General features: G+C 42.3%; 1 protein-coding gene across 4 annotated transcripts in view; it reads right to left on the bottom strand.

Moving 5' to 3' along the window:
* cep63 (centrosomal protein 63) overlaps positions 1 to 14,510 on the bottom strand; it is a 35,889-nt gene that overhangs the window by 1,091 nt on the left and 20,288 nt on the right. For 2 of the 4 annotated variants that reach the window (XM_060919798.1, XM_060919801.1), the window contains 9 exons: positions 13,517 to 13,630; positions 12,523 to 12,714; positions 11,913 to 12,058; positions 7,995 to 8,138; positions 7,799 to 7,901; positions 7,488 to 7,685; positions 7,309 to 7,395; positions 7,016 to 7,212; positions 97 to 397 (listed from right to left, as the gene is read on the bottom strand). In XM_060919798.1, the coding sequence (XP_060775781.1) occupies positions 97 to 397; positions 7,016 to 7,212; positions 7,309 to 7,395; positions 7,488 to 7,685; positions 7,799 to 7,901; positions 7,995 to 8,138; positions 11,913 to 12,058; positions 12,523 to 12,714; positions 13,517 to 13,630 (1,482 nt within the window). The remainder of the gene's footprint in view (positions 1 to 96; positions 398 to 7,015; positions 7,213 to 7,308; positions 7,396 to 7,487; positions 7,686 to 7,798; positions 7,902 to 7,994; positions 8,139 to 11,912; positions 12,059 to 12,522; positions 12,715 to 13,516; positions 13,631 to 14,510) is intronic. The other 2 variants (XM_060919799.1, XM_060919800.1) reach the window with 2 other exon arrangements.

The following is a 14,510-nucleotide window of genomic DNA, read 5'->3' as shown; positions in this document are numbered from 1 at the left end:
ACATTTACTAAATCTTCCTCACCTCACACTCATATGCATTACAATTTGTGTGTAAGCCTTTATTTCTGTAGCAGAGCATCATTGCCTGTGATTTACCAAAGGCAGTGGGTCTTCAGTAGAACCCAAGCCATGTGCTCGCTCCTCTTCAGCTGCAATGCTCAGCAGAGCCATTATCTTTTGGGTTTTGCTGGCTGAGGAAGATGAGGATCTGGAAGTGGAAGAGGAGGGTGTTGGTGAGACGGCAGGTCTGCTCCCCTGAGTTTGGCCATTGGGTCGGTGTGGGGAGGAGGAGGACTGCAGATCCTTCAGCTGTTTGAGGAGTGTCTGGATCTGATGCTCATAGTGCAAGGAGCTCTCCTGCAAGCGACTCTTCATGGCCTTCAGTTCTTCTTCACACCTGTAACACAGAGCAGCTGGAGGAAGTGACACAAGTACACTCTGAACAGAGGACTGGAACAAGGCTGCAGGCTGATATGTGATGATCACCGGTTATACTATAAAGTGCAATATTCAATACTGCACAACATTGTCTGCAGTAGAAGCAATGTGACCATTGTATTTTGGTGTCATATGTATGGACATGTTGCATTTTTACGACCACTTAAAGCCCCATTATGCTTTGAGCCCCGTGGGCAGCTGAACATGTGCATTTTTTGATAAGCTGAAGGATATGGAAGCAGCGCAACACCGACTTCTATAACCATCATATTTTGTAAGCACTGTGGCCATTGGGCAGCTCTCAAACAGTGGTAAAGACGGGAGCAACACGGTGGGGTCATGCTTAGCACCGTCACCTCACAGCAAGAAGGTTCTGGGTTTGAGCCCAGCGGCTGACGGGGAGCCTTTCTGTATGGAGTTTGCATGTTCTCCCCATATCTGCGTGGGTTTCCTCCGGGTGCTCCGGTTTCCCCCACAGTTCAAAGACGTGCAGTTGAGCAGCCATGGCCTGAGGTTGGGCTGAAGTGCCCTTGAGCAAGGCACCTAACCCCCAACCGCTCCCCGGGTGCTGTAGCATCGCTGCCCACTGCTCTAGATGCATGTGTGCGCGTGCACTCATTGCTCACTTGTGTGTGTTCACTGCTTCAGATGGGTTAAATGCAGAGGACAAATTGCACTGTGTGCTTAAGTCTGTGCTTGAGCGTACGTGTGACAAAGGCGGCTTCTTCTTCTTAAAATGGTTTTATATTGGACATTCACTGCGTATTTGAGATTCTTCTATTTCTCAAGAAATAAACACAAAAAGGAATAAAAACCTTGTATTTATTTTCTCTGGAGCGGACAGAAAAAGGCAATGTCAGAAGCCATAGAACCATGTCGACTGACAAGATTGAGAAATATTACAGGATTTTACACAAATATGCCTGCATAGTTTTATTTATTGTGACAACAGAGCTGAATGCTTACATAACAGAATGAGTAACACAAAAAGAATGGCAGCTTTAGTTTTGCTGAAATACCGTGCTTGCATTTTCAGGCCCTATATGAGGGTAAGTCAAAAAGTTCTAAGATGTTATCATTTCAAAAGGTTAAGTCAAGTTTATTTCTACAGCGCTTTTAACACGAGTCATTGTCGCAAAGCAGCTTTACAGAATTTGAATGACTTTAAACATGAGCTAATTTTATCCCTAATCTAGCTACCCTAAGCAGGTAATGAAAGATTATCGGACAACTAGATTTAAAGATGGGGGAAGCAATGGTTAGAGAAGCAGCTCTGGGACCAAAAGGTCGCCAGTTTGATTCCCTGGACCAGTGGAAGTGCCTTTGAGTAAAGCACCTCACCCCTAACTGCGCCCCAGGCTGCTCTAGGTATGTTGTACGTACATCACTCTGGATAAGAGAGTCTGCTAAATGCCATTAAATTTAACGTAAAGATCTCATCTCATCTCTAGCCGCTTTATCCTTCTACAGGGTCGCAGGCAAGCTGGAGCCTATCCCAGCTGACTACGGGCGAAAGGCGGGGTACACCCTGGACAAGTCGCCAGGTCATCACAGGGCTGACACATAGACAAAGACAACCATTCACACTCACATTCACACCTACGGTCAATTTAGAGTCACCAGTTAACCTAACCTGCATGTCTTTGGACTGTGGGGGAAACCGGAGCACCCGGAGGAAACCCACACGGACACGGGGAGAACATGCAAACTCCACACAGAAAGGCCCTCGCCGGCCACGGGACTCGAACCCGGACCTTCTTGCTGTGAGGCGACAGCGCTAACCACTACACCACCGTGCCGCCCCTAACGTAAAGATAATACAGAGAATATTTACTGTGCATAATCTATACAAAAGTATTTGTGAAAGCTTTTTCTATGACATAATATTTATAACATATAAAATAGGGGTGCACCAATGTGATCCTCAGTATTGGTCCAATACTGGCCAAAATCACTGGATTGGACATTTTATTTATTTATTTTTAATATAAACAAAGAGGATAATCAGAAATGATCCATTAGCCCAAATTATCACAAACGCCTAACTAAAAACTCTGAGCGACATGCCATATAGAGTGTTGTGCTGTAACACAGATGAAGAGCATGCGTCATGTGAACAGTAGCTAGAGCTGTCATATCAGCTGTGTGGAGTTATTTCAAGCTTCGGGAAGAAAAAAAAAGCAAAAACAACTGAGTGCAAATTATATAATGTGAGTGTTTCAAGGGGTGACAGCAGCATTTGAAACGTCAACACTATAAACTTGATTAAAACGCAAGCAACGAGTGCCAAGAAGTAGTAGTGTGCCGCAACAACATACATTACTGGAAACAATTCAGAAGCATGAGAAACTTCTTCCAGACAGCAGCGAAGCAAAGCTGATAACGGAGAAAAATCCCTGAATACATTATGCTGAATGACCAACCCCTTGTTGAAAAGGAGGGTTTTCGACGCTTAATCCAACATTTGGAGCCTCACTACACATTGCCAAACTGACATTTCATCTCCAACACAGCGACTCCAAATAAGTACAAGCAAGCATCTTGAAATGCTTGGAAAATATTGCCATGGTTAGTTTCACAACATCTGGAGGTAATCTTCTGAGGGGAAAACTTGAGCTAAATATTTTCATTTACACTGCAATCATCTTCTCATACTGGAACTGTATTCATTCTAATGGTAAGTTTTACACAGGTGTTTTACAGTTCAACCCCAGAAGTTTAGTAGGTGGGTAGCTTTTTAAGTTTATGGCCATTTTAGCATCTGAGGCCAAGACGGTATCTTCGAAATAATACCAATGAATGACAAGAGAATAAATAAATAAAATTACTTTGGTAAACTGGGTAAATAGATTGAGAAGATTCAACCCCACAGGTTACATGTGAAGGAAATTTTAGAGCTTACACTGCCTACCCTTAGATATGTATTTTTTCCAATGCAGCCAAGTTGATATCAGGTGAAACAACCGAGAGTTTCAGTTGTGAATGCCTTAAGATTCCAATTCTATCATCCTGTGTTCCACTGTACATTTTATCCTGGAGATGCTATTATTTTTATGTTAACTTATGGTGTACATTGCAAATTGTTTCGTTATGCCATTTAAGGTACAGGCTACATTGAATGTTCAGTTCTATCCAGTATTTTACACTGGAATTATAATTTCTTTGTTATTCTAAATATTCAGATTTAAATGTTTGCACAAAATTGCATGTTAAATTTCATTTTGAATGTTTGAATGATGCTGATCAATCAAAAATGCTGCAAAAAGCTGTGCGAGATACAGTTTAAACTAGAACTGGGAGTAAACTCACGATAGAATCCCCCCGCTCACAACAAAATTTGTCAACTGGAACTTTGTGTGAACTTAAAAAAAAACAAAACAAAAAAAAACCCTGCAACACCATGATTCAAATTCCTATTCACTGCAATAACACATGGGGTCTAAATCCATTTGGTACAATGTGGTATCATTTCCAGGGTATCAACAGGTCTAGGAGGAGCCACATCAGATAATGACACATGTAAGACCTTGGTTCGGGACTATTTTTCTTCATGCATAGCTTCAGGTGGTACACTGCAATGGTGTAAAGTTTCATCAAAATCCATCGAACCGTTTAGGAGAAGTTGCTGTTAATATTCTAATCATGTCGTTGCCCAAATGAGGATGGGTTCCCTTTTGAGTCTGGTTTCTTGTGAGGTTTCTTCCTCATGTCGTCTGAGGGAGCTTTTCCTTGCCACCGTCGCCACAGGCTTGCTCATTGGGGATAGATTAGGGATAAAATTAGCTTATGTTTAAAGTCATTCAAATTCTGTAAAGCTGCTTTGCGACAATGTTTATTGTTAAAAGCGCTATACAAACAAACTTGACTTGTGCTTACAAGACACATGGACAGACGGATGGACGAAGACAGACAGAGAGGGTGATTCCTATATACCCACCCCAAACTTCGTGTACAGGGGATATAATGAAAAGAAGCAGCAGTATTGCATGACCAAATCATGTTGTGGGCTATGTACAGTGGTGCTTGAAAGTTTATGAATTTTCAATATTTCTCATAAATATGACCTAAAACATCATCAGATTTTCACACAAGTCCTAAAAGTAGATAAAGAGAACCCAGTTAAACAAATAAGACAAAAATATTATACTTGGTCATTTATTTATTGAGGAAAATGATCCAATATTGCATATCTGTGAGTGGCAAAAGTATGTGAACCTTTGCTTTCAGTATCTGGTGTGACCCCCTTGTGCAGCAATAACTGCAACTAAACATTTCCAGTAACTGTTGATCAATCCTGCACACCGGCTTGGAGGAATTTTAGCCCATTCCTCCATACAGAACAGCTTCAACTCTGGGATGTTGGTGGGTTTCCTCACATGAACTGCTCACTTCAGGTCCTCCCACAACATTTAGATTGGATTAAGGTCAGGACTTTGACTTGGCCATTCCAAAACATTAACTTTATTCTTCTTTAACCATTCTTTGGTAGAATGACTTGTATGCTTAGGGTCATTGTCTTGCTGCATGACCCACTATCTCTTGAGATTCAGTTCATGGACAGATGTCCTGACATTTTCCTTTAGAATTCGCTGGTATAATTCAGAATTCATTGTTCCATCAATGATGGCAAGCCGTCCTGGACCAGATGCAGCAAAACAGGCCCAAACCATGATACTACCACCACCATGTTTCACAGATGGGATAAGGTTCTTATGCTGGAATGCAGTGTTTTCCTTTCTCCAAACAGAATGCTTCTCATTTAAACCAAAATGTTCTATTTTGGTCTCATCCATCCACAAAACATTTTTCCAATAGCCTTCTGGCTTGTCCACGTGATCTTTAGCAAACTGCAGACGAGCAGCAATGTTCTTTTTGGAGAGCAGTGGCTTCTCCTTGCAACCCTGCCATGCACACCATTGTTGTTCAGTGTTCTCCTGATGGTGGACTCATGAACATTAGCCAATGTGAGAGAGGCCTTCAGTTGCTTAGAAGTTACCCTAGAGTCCTTTGTGACCTCGCCGACTATTACGCGCCTTGCTCTTGGAGTGATCTTTGTTGGTTGACCACTCCTGGGGAGGGTAACAATGGTCTTGAATTTCCTCCATTTGTACACAATTTGTCTGACTGTGGATTGGTGGAGTCCAAACTCTTTAGAGATGGTTTTGTAACCCTTTACCTTTTCTAACCTTTTTAACCTGATGAGCAACAACACTTTTTCTGAGGTCCTCAGAAGTCTCCTTTGTTCGTGTCATGATACACTTCCACAAACGTGTTGTGAAGATCAGACTTTGATAGATCCCTGTTCTTTAAATAAAACAGGGTGCCCACTCACACCTGATTGTCATCCCATTGATTGAAAACACCTGACTAATTTCACCTTCAAATTAACTGCTAATCCTAGAGGTTCACATACTTTTGCCACTCACAGATATATAATATTGGATCATTTTCCTCAATAAATAAATGACCAAGTATAATATTTTTGTCTCATTTGTTTAACTGGGTTCTCTTTATCTACTTTTAGGAGTTGTGTGAAAATCTGATGATGTTTTAGGTCATATTTATGCAGAAATATAAAAAATTCTAAAGGGTTCACAAACTTTCAAGCACCACTGTATTTCTTCCTTTAGTGAAGTAGAATATTTGTTTCACAGTTGAGCATGCTATATTATTAGACAAAATGTTAGACAAAATGAATTATTAGCAGCTTCGTTATTTGGGGGGGGGGGGGGTAAAAACAAACAAACAAAAAAAAAAAACACCAGTATCAGATTGGTATCTCTATCAGACAAGAAAAAGTGGTATGGATCCATCCTTAATATAAAATCCCCCAACCAGCCTGCCAAAGACTAAAGATTGTTAAAAATTGACAAAATATTATGCTTTAAAACTGTACTTGTTTACAGGTCTTTCCTCTCATTTGAGTACACAAGAATCTGGTCTCATAAGACTAGATATACCTAGCGCAGCTGAGCCCCACCAAGAGGGCAGATTTGCATCCAAGGACTGTGGTTCTACCCTCTTCTGGTTGCTAATGGAATTACAAAAAAATGCAATGCATCACAAAGCTGGGTCTAATATTGCATTTTCTGGATTAATCAATGTTACAGATCTAATAATAATCCATCCATTATCTGTAGTCGCTTATCCTGTGCAGGGTCGCGGACAAGCTGGAGCCTATCCCAGCTGACTACGGGCAAGAGGCGGGGTACACCCTGAACAAGTCGCCAGGTCATCACAGGGCTGACACAGAGACAAACAACCATTCATACTCACATTCACACTTGCGGTCAATTTAGAGCCACCAGTTAACCTAACCTGCATGTCTTTGGACTGTGGGGGAAACCGGAGCACCCGGAGTAAACCCACACGGACACGGGGAGAACATGCAAACTCCACACAGAAAGGCCCTCGCCGGCCACGGGGCTCGAACCCAGGACCTTCTTGCTGTGAGGCGACAGTGCTAATCACTACACCACCGTGCCACCCGGTCTAATAATAATCTAAAATCAGCCAATATTGACAAAGACTATACTTCTGCTACTAATAAATGTGCACAGTGGTTTGTGTTGAGTACCTGTCATGGGTGTACGCGTTCTTGCTGTGGCTCTGCACCAGTGCTCTCTTGTATTTGTCCTGCCAGGTCTGGTTGCTAGCCTCCATACGGGCACGAATCTCTGCCAGATCCTGCCTAAGCTGTTGATTCTCTTGCTCCAGACTGTTCAGAGAGGATACATAGCTGTCCCTCAAACTCGCCAGTTCCCCATCTGTCTTCTGAGAGAAAGAGAGGATGAACAAACATTACAGAAAAATGTTCCAAATAAGAAGTACAAAGATTTTATTTTAGATTTTTAAGATATTAGTATGCACCTTTGGGGACTGTGACTCAACTCTCTCCAGCAGGTCATTCAGGTGCTGATTTTCCAGCTTTAGTGTTTCCAGCTGTACTTGTGTCATCTGCAAAAGGCACAGAATGCACTTCAGTAAAGCAGAGACGAGACATTTTCGGATGACTTTAACCAGAGCCCCTTTGTCTGAAAGGGCTGTACCTTGAGTTCTGCGGCTCGCCGCTCTGCCCGCTCTACCTCGGCCCGCAACTGGCGCTCTACGCTGGAGGCGGAGCCTGTAAGCGTGGCAATAGTGATGTCACGCTGGTGGAGTTCACTCGTAAGCTGCGACACCTCTTTCCTCATTGCCTCCACCTCAGCACAACGAGTCTGCTCAGCCTGCTGAAGCTCCTCACGTAGCTACATGTAGACCAAAAAAAAAAAAACCCAAAAGTTATTACACCCATGACTGCAAAACAACAAAACATTCGCACCAACATGAAATATCCATTGTTATATTGTTCTTTATTCACCCGCTTGACTTCAGTCACAGAGTTAACGAGCTCCTCTTCCAGCTTTCTCCATTCCTGCTCTCTTTTACTTGCTTCTGCTTTCTGTCTCCGCATGCTTTCGAGCCTGTCATAAAGCAAGAACTAGCAACACTGCGACCTTTCAACTGGCACAACACTCACAAAGAATCCTACTGACTAGAAAATCCAAACAACTTGCTTTTCTCGGAGCCGGGTGACCTCAGCTTTCAGGTGTGCCTCACAGGTTTGAGAACAGCGAAGCTTGGTGACTACTTTCTCCAGTTCCTGTCTAATAGACACCAGGCCTGGAGAACTTCGAGAGGCCAGACACTCCTCCAGAGATCTGTAGTAATAAAAAGGACAAATATAATTAATCTCTTACGATACGATATCTACTTTGTCAGTTTTCACTGAAATTCATTTTGCATCCCTGAACAAGACTCGTTTTAAGAAAGACAAGACATACATATAACATCACAGGACTATTGCACATTAGTGCCATGCATGTGGAGCATATAGCACCATCAGACAAACAAACATGGAGCCTGGGACCACAGTAGCCCACAGCCTGTTACAGATATAGCAAGACAAAAGACACAAACCTACTTACAGTATAAATACATACATACTGTACATACAGTAGTGTACAGTATGCATACATACATAACATGGGGACAATTTTCTCCATGGAATGATTGCACTACATACAGTCTTAAGACTGCAGATTCAACAGAAGAACTGACTGATGTACAAAGGAATGTTTAAGTCTGTTGCGGTTGAAGAAGGGAACTCTGACACGCCTATTTGAGGGTAATAATTGATATTCTTGGTGTAGGATGTGTGTGACGTCAGTGGAGATGCATGTGGCCAGTCTGAGCATACTCTTATTGTGGGCTTCCTGGAAAAGGTGTGCTATGGGCAGCCCAATGATCTTAGAGCAGATTTTAATTTGGTGTTGGAGTTTAGCTTTATCTTTAACAGAGAGGCTACTATACCAAGCTGTACTACAGTAAAGCATAACGCTCTGGATCACAGAAGTAAAAAATAAAAAGATTATTTGGGCACTAACCCCAAAGGATCTTAATCTTCACAGGAAATAGATGCGCTGTTGTATTTTTTTACATGTGAAGTCTATGTGGTCGGTCCATGTCAGATTTTGGTCAATCATGACACCCAGATATTTGTAGAATGGGACTTGAGTGATGTCGGAGTTGTGGATTTTTACTGGAAGTAGTTGGAGATTGGGTGATTTTCCAAAAATGACCTCCTCGGTCTTCACTGTATTAATGATGAGGTAGTTATTATCACACCATTCAATTAACCAATCCACATTGCTTTGGTACTGAGTGTGGTCATCAGATTTTGTGAAAAGAGTCACTAATGTGGAGTCGTCTGAGTATTTGAAAAGATATTGATTAGGCACATTGGTGGTACAGTCAGAGGTATACAGGGTAAACAACCTAGGGGAGCTTATGCAACCCTGGGGAACTCCAACATTAGTGGTAATGGGAGAAGATAGTGTGTCATTTACCTTAACCAGCTGGACCCTATTTGTGAGAAAAGAAAAGTACCAATGGATAATGTATGGGTTTATCTGAAACTTAATCATTTTGGACAGAAGTATGTTTGGCTGAATGGTGTTGAACGCTGAAGAAAAATCAAGGAAAAGAGCCCTGGCATAAGTGTTGGGTTTGTCCAGATGTTTAGATATGATGTGTACCAGTGTAACCACTGCATCCTCTGTGCTACGGCCTTGTTTGTGTGCAAACTGGTATGGGTCTTGAAGCCCCCCCATCTGTCTGTTTAGATGTTGAACTATGATTTTCTCTAGTGACTTCATGATCACTGATGTAAGAGCTATTGGCCGATAGTCATTATGTTCTTTAGGACATTTCTTTTTAGGGATAGGCTTAATGTGGGATGTATTCCATGCTAGAGGTATATGATGGGTGTCTAGAGACTGCTGGAAAATGGGTTGCCATACAGGGGCTAATTCCCTGGCAAAGGTTTTTAGAATGAGTGCGCTGCTGTGGTCAGGCCCTAAGGCTTTCCTTGTTTTATTGCGCTGGAAGGTACCTCTGACCACCTCCACAGTTAAAAGAATTCTGTCGGAGTTGGACGGTTTAATGGTCTTTACTATGTTTTCACAGTCATTAAGGTGGGAGGAAGAATCAAACCTACAGAAAAAGTCAGTCATTCAGTTCATTTGCAAACATGAGTTCATTTCCAGTCACAATGAGTTTATTAGAGGATGACATTCCAGTCATTTTTTTCATATTGTCCCAGAGTCTTTTAGGGTTTTTTTTCTTTGAAGTTTTCCTCCAGCTGATCTCTGTGCACCTGTTTAGCTTCCCTTAGTTTGTTTTTTTAAAACCCTCTCCAATTGTTTGCATTCGACGGCATCTTTGTTTTTAAAAGCTACTTTCCTTTTATTGATTATGTCTTTAATGTCCTTAGACACAAATCGCTTGTTGTTGGGATAAATCTTTATTCGTTTGGTGGGGATAACTAACTGTGCACAAAAGTTAATATAGTCCGTGGTGACTGAGGTAGTGACATCTAAAGAGTTCTGGTCATGGAATACATCCCAATTCGTCAGTTCAAAACAAACTCTCAGTTCCTCGCAGGCTTCAGGAGACCAGCATCGTATTTCTCTTGCTACTGGTTTACAGCGTTTCAATTTTGATTTATATGTCGGAATTAAATGAACCACGTTGTGATCGGAATTGGCGATAGGAGGTCTAATCTTAGACCCATAGGCATCTTTCACGTTCACATAACATTTATCAAGTAGTCTGTCTTTTCGTGTTTCACCTTTGACCGTTTGGTAGAAGCCAGGTAGAACAGCATCCAACTGACAACGGTTTAAGTCCCCTGCCACAATGGCAGGTGCGTCGGGGTATTTCTGTAATAATCTGTGAACATGGTCCGCGATAGTGGCTACGGCCAGCGAAGCCTTGCCACTTGGTGGAACATACACCACACACAAAAGCACACATCTGAACTCACGTGGCAGATAGAAAGGTCTTAATGTCAAACAGAGCATCTCAACGTTTGAGTCACATAGCGTCTCTTTGACAGTGAACTGGCGGCACCACTGATCATTGATGTATACACAAATCCCACCACCCTTGGTTATCCCAGAGTTGTTATCTCTATCGAGCCGGATCAAAGTGAATCCGTTAATCTCAAATAGGGAATCGGGGGCATTGGATTGCAGCCAGCTCTCTGTGAGACACAACAGCGAAGCTTCACGGAATTCGGAGCAGTACCTTACATGGGTTCGGAGGTCATCAATCTTGTTGTTCAAGGACTGAACGTTGCTGAGAATGATTACTGGAAGCAGAGGTTTGGTGTATCTTCGTCGGAGCCGGTTCCATATTCCACCTCTCCTGCCTCGTTTCCTACGCGTGAGCCTTCTCAGCTCAGCGGGGATGTCACTCAGGAACGGCAGGGGCAACAAGGACGGTGATTTGTGGCGAAGTGCGAGCAGGGCATCCCGACTGTAACGTGCGCTTGGTCGAAGTTCCCGGTAAGGTTTTAAATCCATTTCTCTCACAGATGCAACAGAGGACTTTGAGTGTGCAGGGGGCTGCCCAATGGTGGCAATCCCAACTAGAGTCAATATAATCCACGGATAAATCATCTTCCAAGTTACAAGTAAGCATACGCGAAGGGTGACATTTTAGACACAAAACAAACGGCGCGAGCACACTAATAAACACATACAAACAAACAAACAAACTTAACGAGCTTGACATGCTCAGGACGCGGTTCGCAGCCGAGCAGCGCACCGGAAGTTTTCCACCTTGGCCATTATCATGTTGTTCTTTCTCAGTATGCTTTCAGGGAAGGGTATCGAAAATATCCTAGCTATGTGTCTGGTTGTCTGATGGGTTTCATCCAAACTATGATATGTTGCCTTTGACATGTATGTATAATTTAAGTGTGTTTAAAAATATAACCAATTCAAATGTTAAAATATTAGACTAATGGCGCATATATAGCAGAGATTATGTAGAAAAAAAATTATAAAGAGCATATTCTTTGAAATAGACTGAAGTTTAAAAAAAAAAAAAAGGTTCCTGCTACACAGCACAATGCTAACGCTGTGTACCTGATGACATGTTCCTTGGCCTGCAGCGCCTGGTTAAGGCGAGCCACCTCACTGCGCAGCTGCTGTTGCTGCAGCTCTGAGGTCCTCACAAATTGATCCTGAGCATCTAGTGTAGCCCTCAGCTCCTCCCGCTCCTCACTCATTACCTAATCAGAGACAAAAAAAAAAAAAAAAAAAACCTCCTCGTACTCCAACTCAGGTAAATGTATTACTAAAGCAAGCAAGCTAAAGGGTACTCTATCATACTAAAACCATGCTTACGCACTGCACTAGCAGCAATCACTAATTACTGTATATTTGAACAAGCTGCACCAATACCATGGTTTCCACCACCTTTAACAAACTGAAATCAAATGACAGTCGCTGCTATTGCAGTTACCTACAGTTATTTATCACAAATCCCAAATGGCCCAATATTCACGATACATGTGCGCTGCATAGTGGTGGTGTAGAAAGATTTATTCATAATGGGCACTGGTAAAATATGAATTCATATAAACATTAATATAAAGTGATGAATCCTGGTGTCCCCAAGTGCCATCTTCAAAGTAGTAACAGATACCAATATTGGTGCATTTCCGGCATAATTCTTGACCCTGTCTGGCTCTACCTGGCATGAAGCGTGAGCTGCAGCACCGCAGCTGACCTGCTGTTCTCTGCGAGAGTCTCCCAGTTCATCCTGCAGCAGTCGTAATCTCTCCAGCTCTAGCTCTTGTGCATGTAGGGAGTCTTGCGCCCGCTGCAGCTGAGCCCGCAACCGCTGCATCTCTCCCTGCTCCTGCAGCCGCGCTGTACCCTGACACTGGACAGAGAATACACACATGCATCAAGAACTCAGTCACTAGAATACATCATTCTGATTAATAACTTCAATAATCATCAGTTGCTCCACATCTCTGAATATCTGAACACATGGCAAGTCATTAATGCCACACTCAAGGATTTGAGTTTCCACTGAAAATACAACCCCAATTGCAAAAAAGTTGGGACACTAAAATGTAAATAAAAACAATGTGTGAAAACCCTATATTTCATTAAAAATAGTACAAAAACAAACATATCAAGTGCTGAAATGGAGAAACCATTTGTTTTTGTTTTTTTTAATGTTGCTGGTGTCAAATTCAAAAATGAACATAATACGATTCAAAAAAAAGTTGGGACGGGACAACAAAAGACTGGAAAAGTTGTTTATAAAACCCTCATTAGTTTAACTGGCAACAGGTCAGTAATATGATTGGGCATATAAAGAGCATCCCAGAGAGGTGGAGTCTCTCAGAAGTAAAGATGTGGAGGGGTTCACCGATCTGTGAAAGACTGCGTGGGCAAACAGTGCAACAATTTATGAATAACTTTTGGTAAATCATGGACACTGCGTCCTACTGTTGCGCACCCACCGACCATCCGGTTTATCATCAGTGCACAGTTCAAAAGCCAGCATCTGTGAAGGTATGGGGTCCCAAATGGGGGAGAAATCATTGCGTTCGGTTTTTATTTTTGCTTTAGACGGTGTTCCAGCCTTCTCCGGAATTGGGGTTGTAGAAATATTGGTATTTAAATCTGAGATGAATACACTGGGCGAGTGCTTTACTCATTTTTTACATCACCTGCATTTGAGTGAACTGGTCTGCCAGGGTCTTCCTCTGGGCCTCTAATGAAGCAATCTGCCTCTGATACTGCAACCGCTGCTGCTCCCACTCCGCTGAGCGCTGACGGAACTCCTGCAAAAAAAAAACACACAACATGTAACTGAAGCGGGCGGATAGCGCTTTCCTCCGAGCGCGATATGCCACCCCATAACACTGCATAAGCAGCAGTTCGAAAAGAAGTGCGGTAGAATCAGAGGAATCACATGACAACCTTCACCCTCCCTGGGTGGTAGCTGCTATGTGATGAGGGAAACCTATGTGGTGGGTGAGAATTGGCTATATCTAAAATCTAGAAAATTAGGAGGGAGGAAAAAAAAAAAAAAACACAAACATGGTAACTATATTAAAATCTTTATAGAGGAATTAATTATGTTGCACAGGTCAAGTATGAAACCTGTTACAGTATTGTCTCTGCGGAATCTTTTTTAAGAAGGTACATTTCTGAATTAACTTTTTTTTTTTTACCCAATTTGTTGTTAAACAGGTGAATGGCATGTGTTCTTGGATAATAAAATAGAAGGGCCACTTATGGTCTAATCTGTATAGGGTTTATATAAAATAATATATATGAGTAGGGTTCTGAGCAACAAATTTGAATTTTTTTTAAAATAAACAGCACCCTAAAGCCAGTATCTCACTGGGCTGCGACAGCTTGCGACAAATTGCGAATGTCATTCGCGAGAGAGTTTCAAAAGTGTCTTGAAACATTCGCGGGGCTTCTCAATTTCCTCGCATGAGTCGCAAAGTGTCGCTCCTTCGTCGCTGAAATTTTGAACACAGGGCTCGAAATTCGCAGTGGTCCAGTCGCCCGAGGCGACTTAATTTGTCATTTGGCAGGTAATTCCTGTCACTAGCCAGCCCGGCTGGCTAGTTGAAAATAAAAAATATATATGAAGGGAAGATTCAGACTAGGGCTGTGCGATATATCGAATATACTCGATATATCTCCGAA

The sequence above is a fragment of the Neoarius graeffei genome, chromosome 4 (assembly GCF_027579695.1).
Source record: "Neoarius graeffei isolate fNeoGra1 chromosome 4, fNeoGra1.pri, whole genome shotgun sequence".
Taxonomy (NCBI): domain Eukaryota; kingdom Metazoa; phylum Chordata; class Actinopteri; order Siluriformes; family Ariidae; genus Neoarius; species Neoarius graeffei.
Note: the sequence above shows the minus strand (reverse complement) of the source record. Positions and strands in the feature narration are given on the sequence as shown.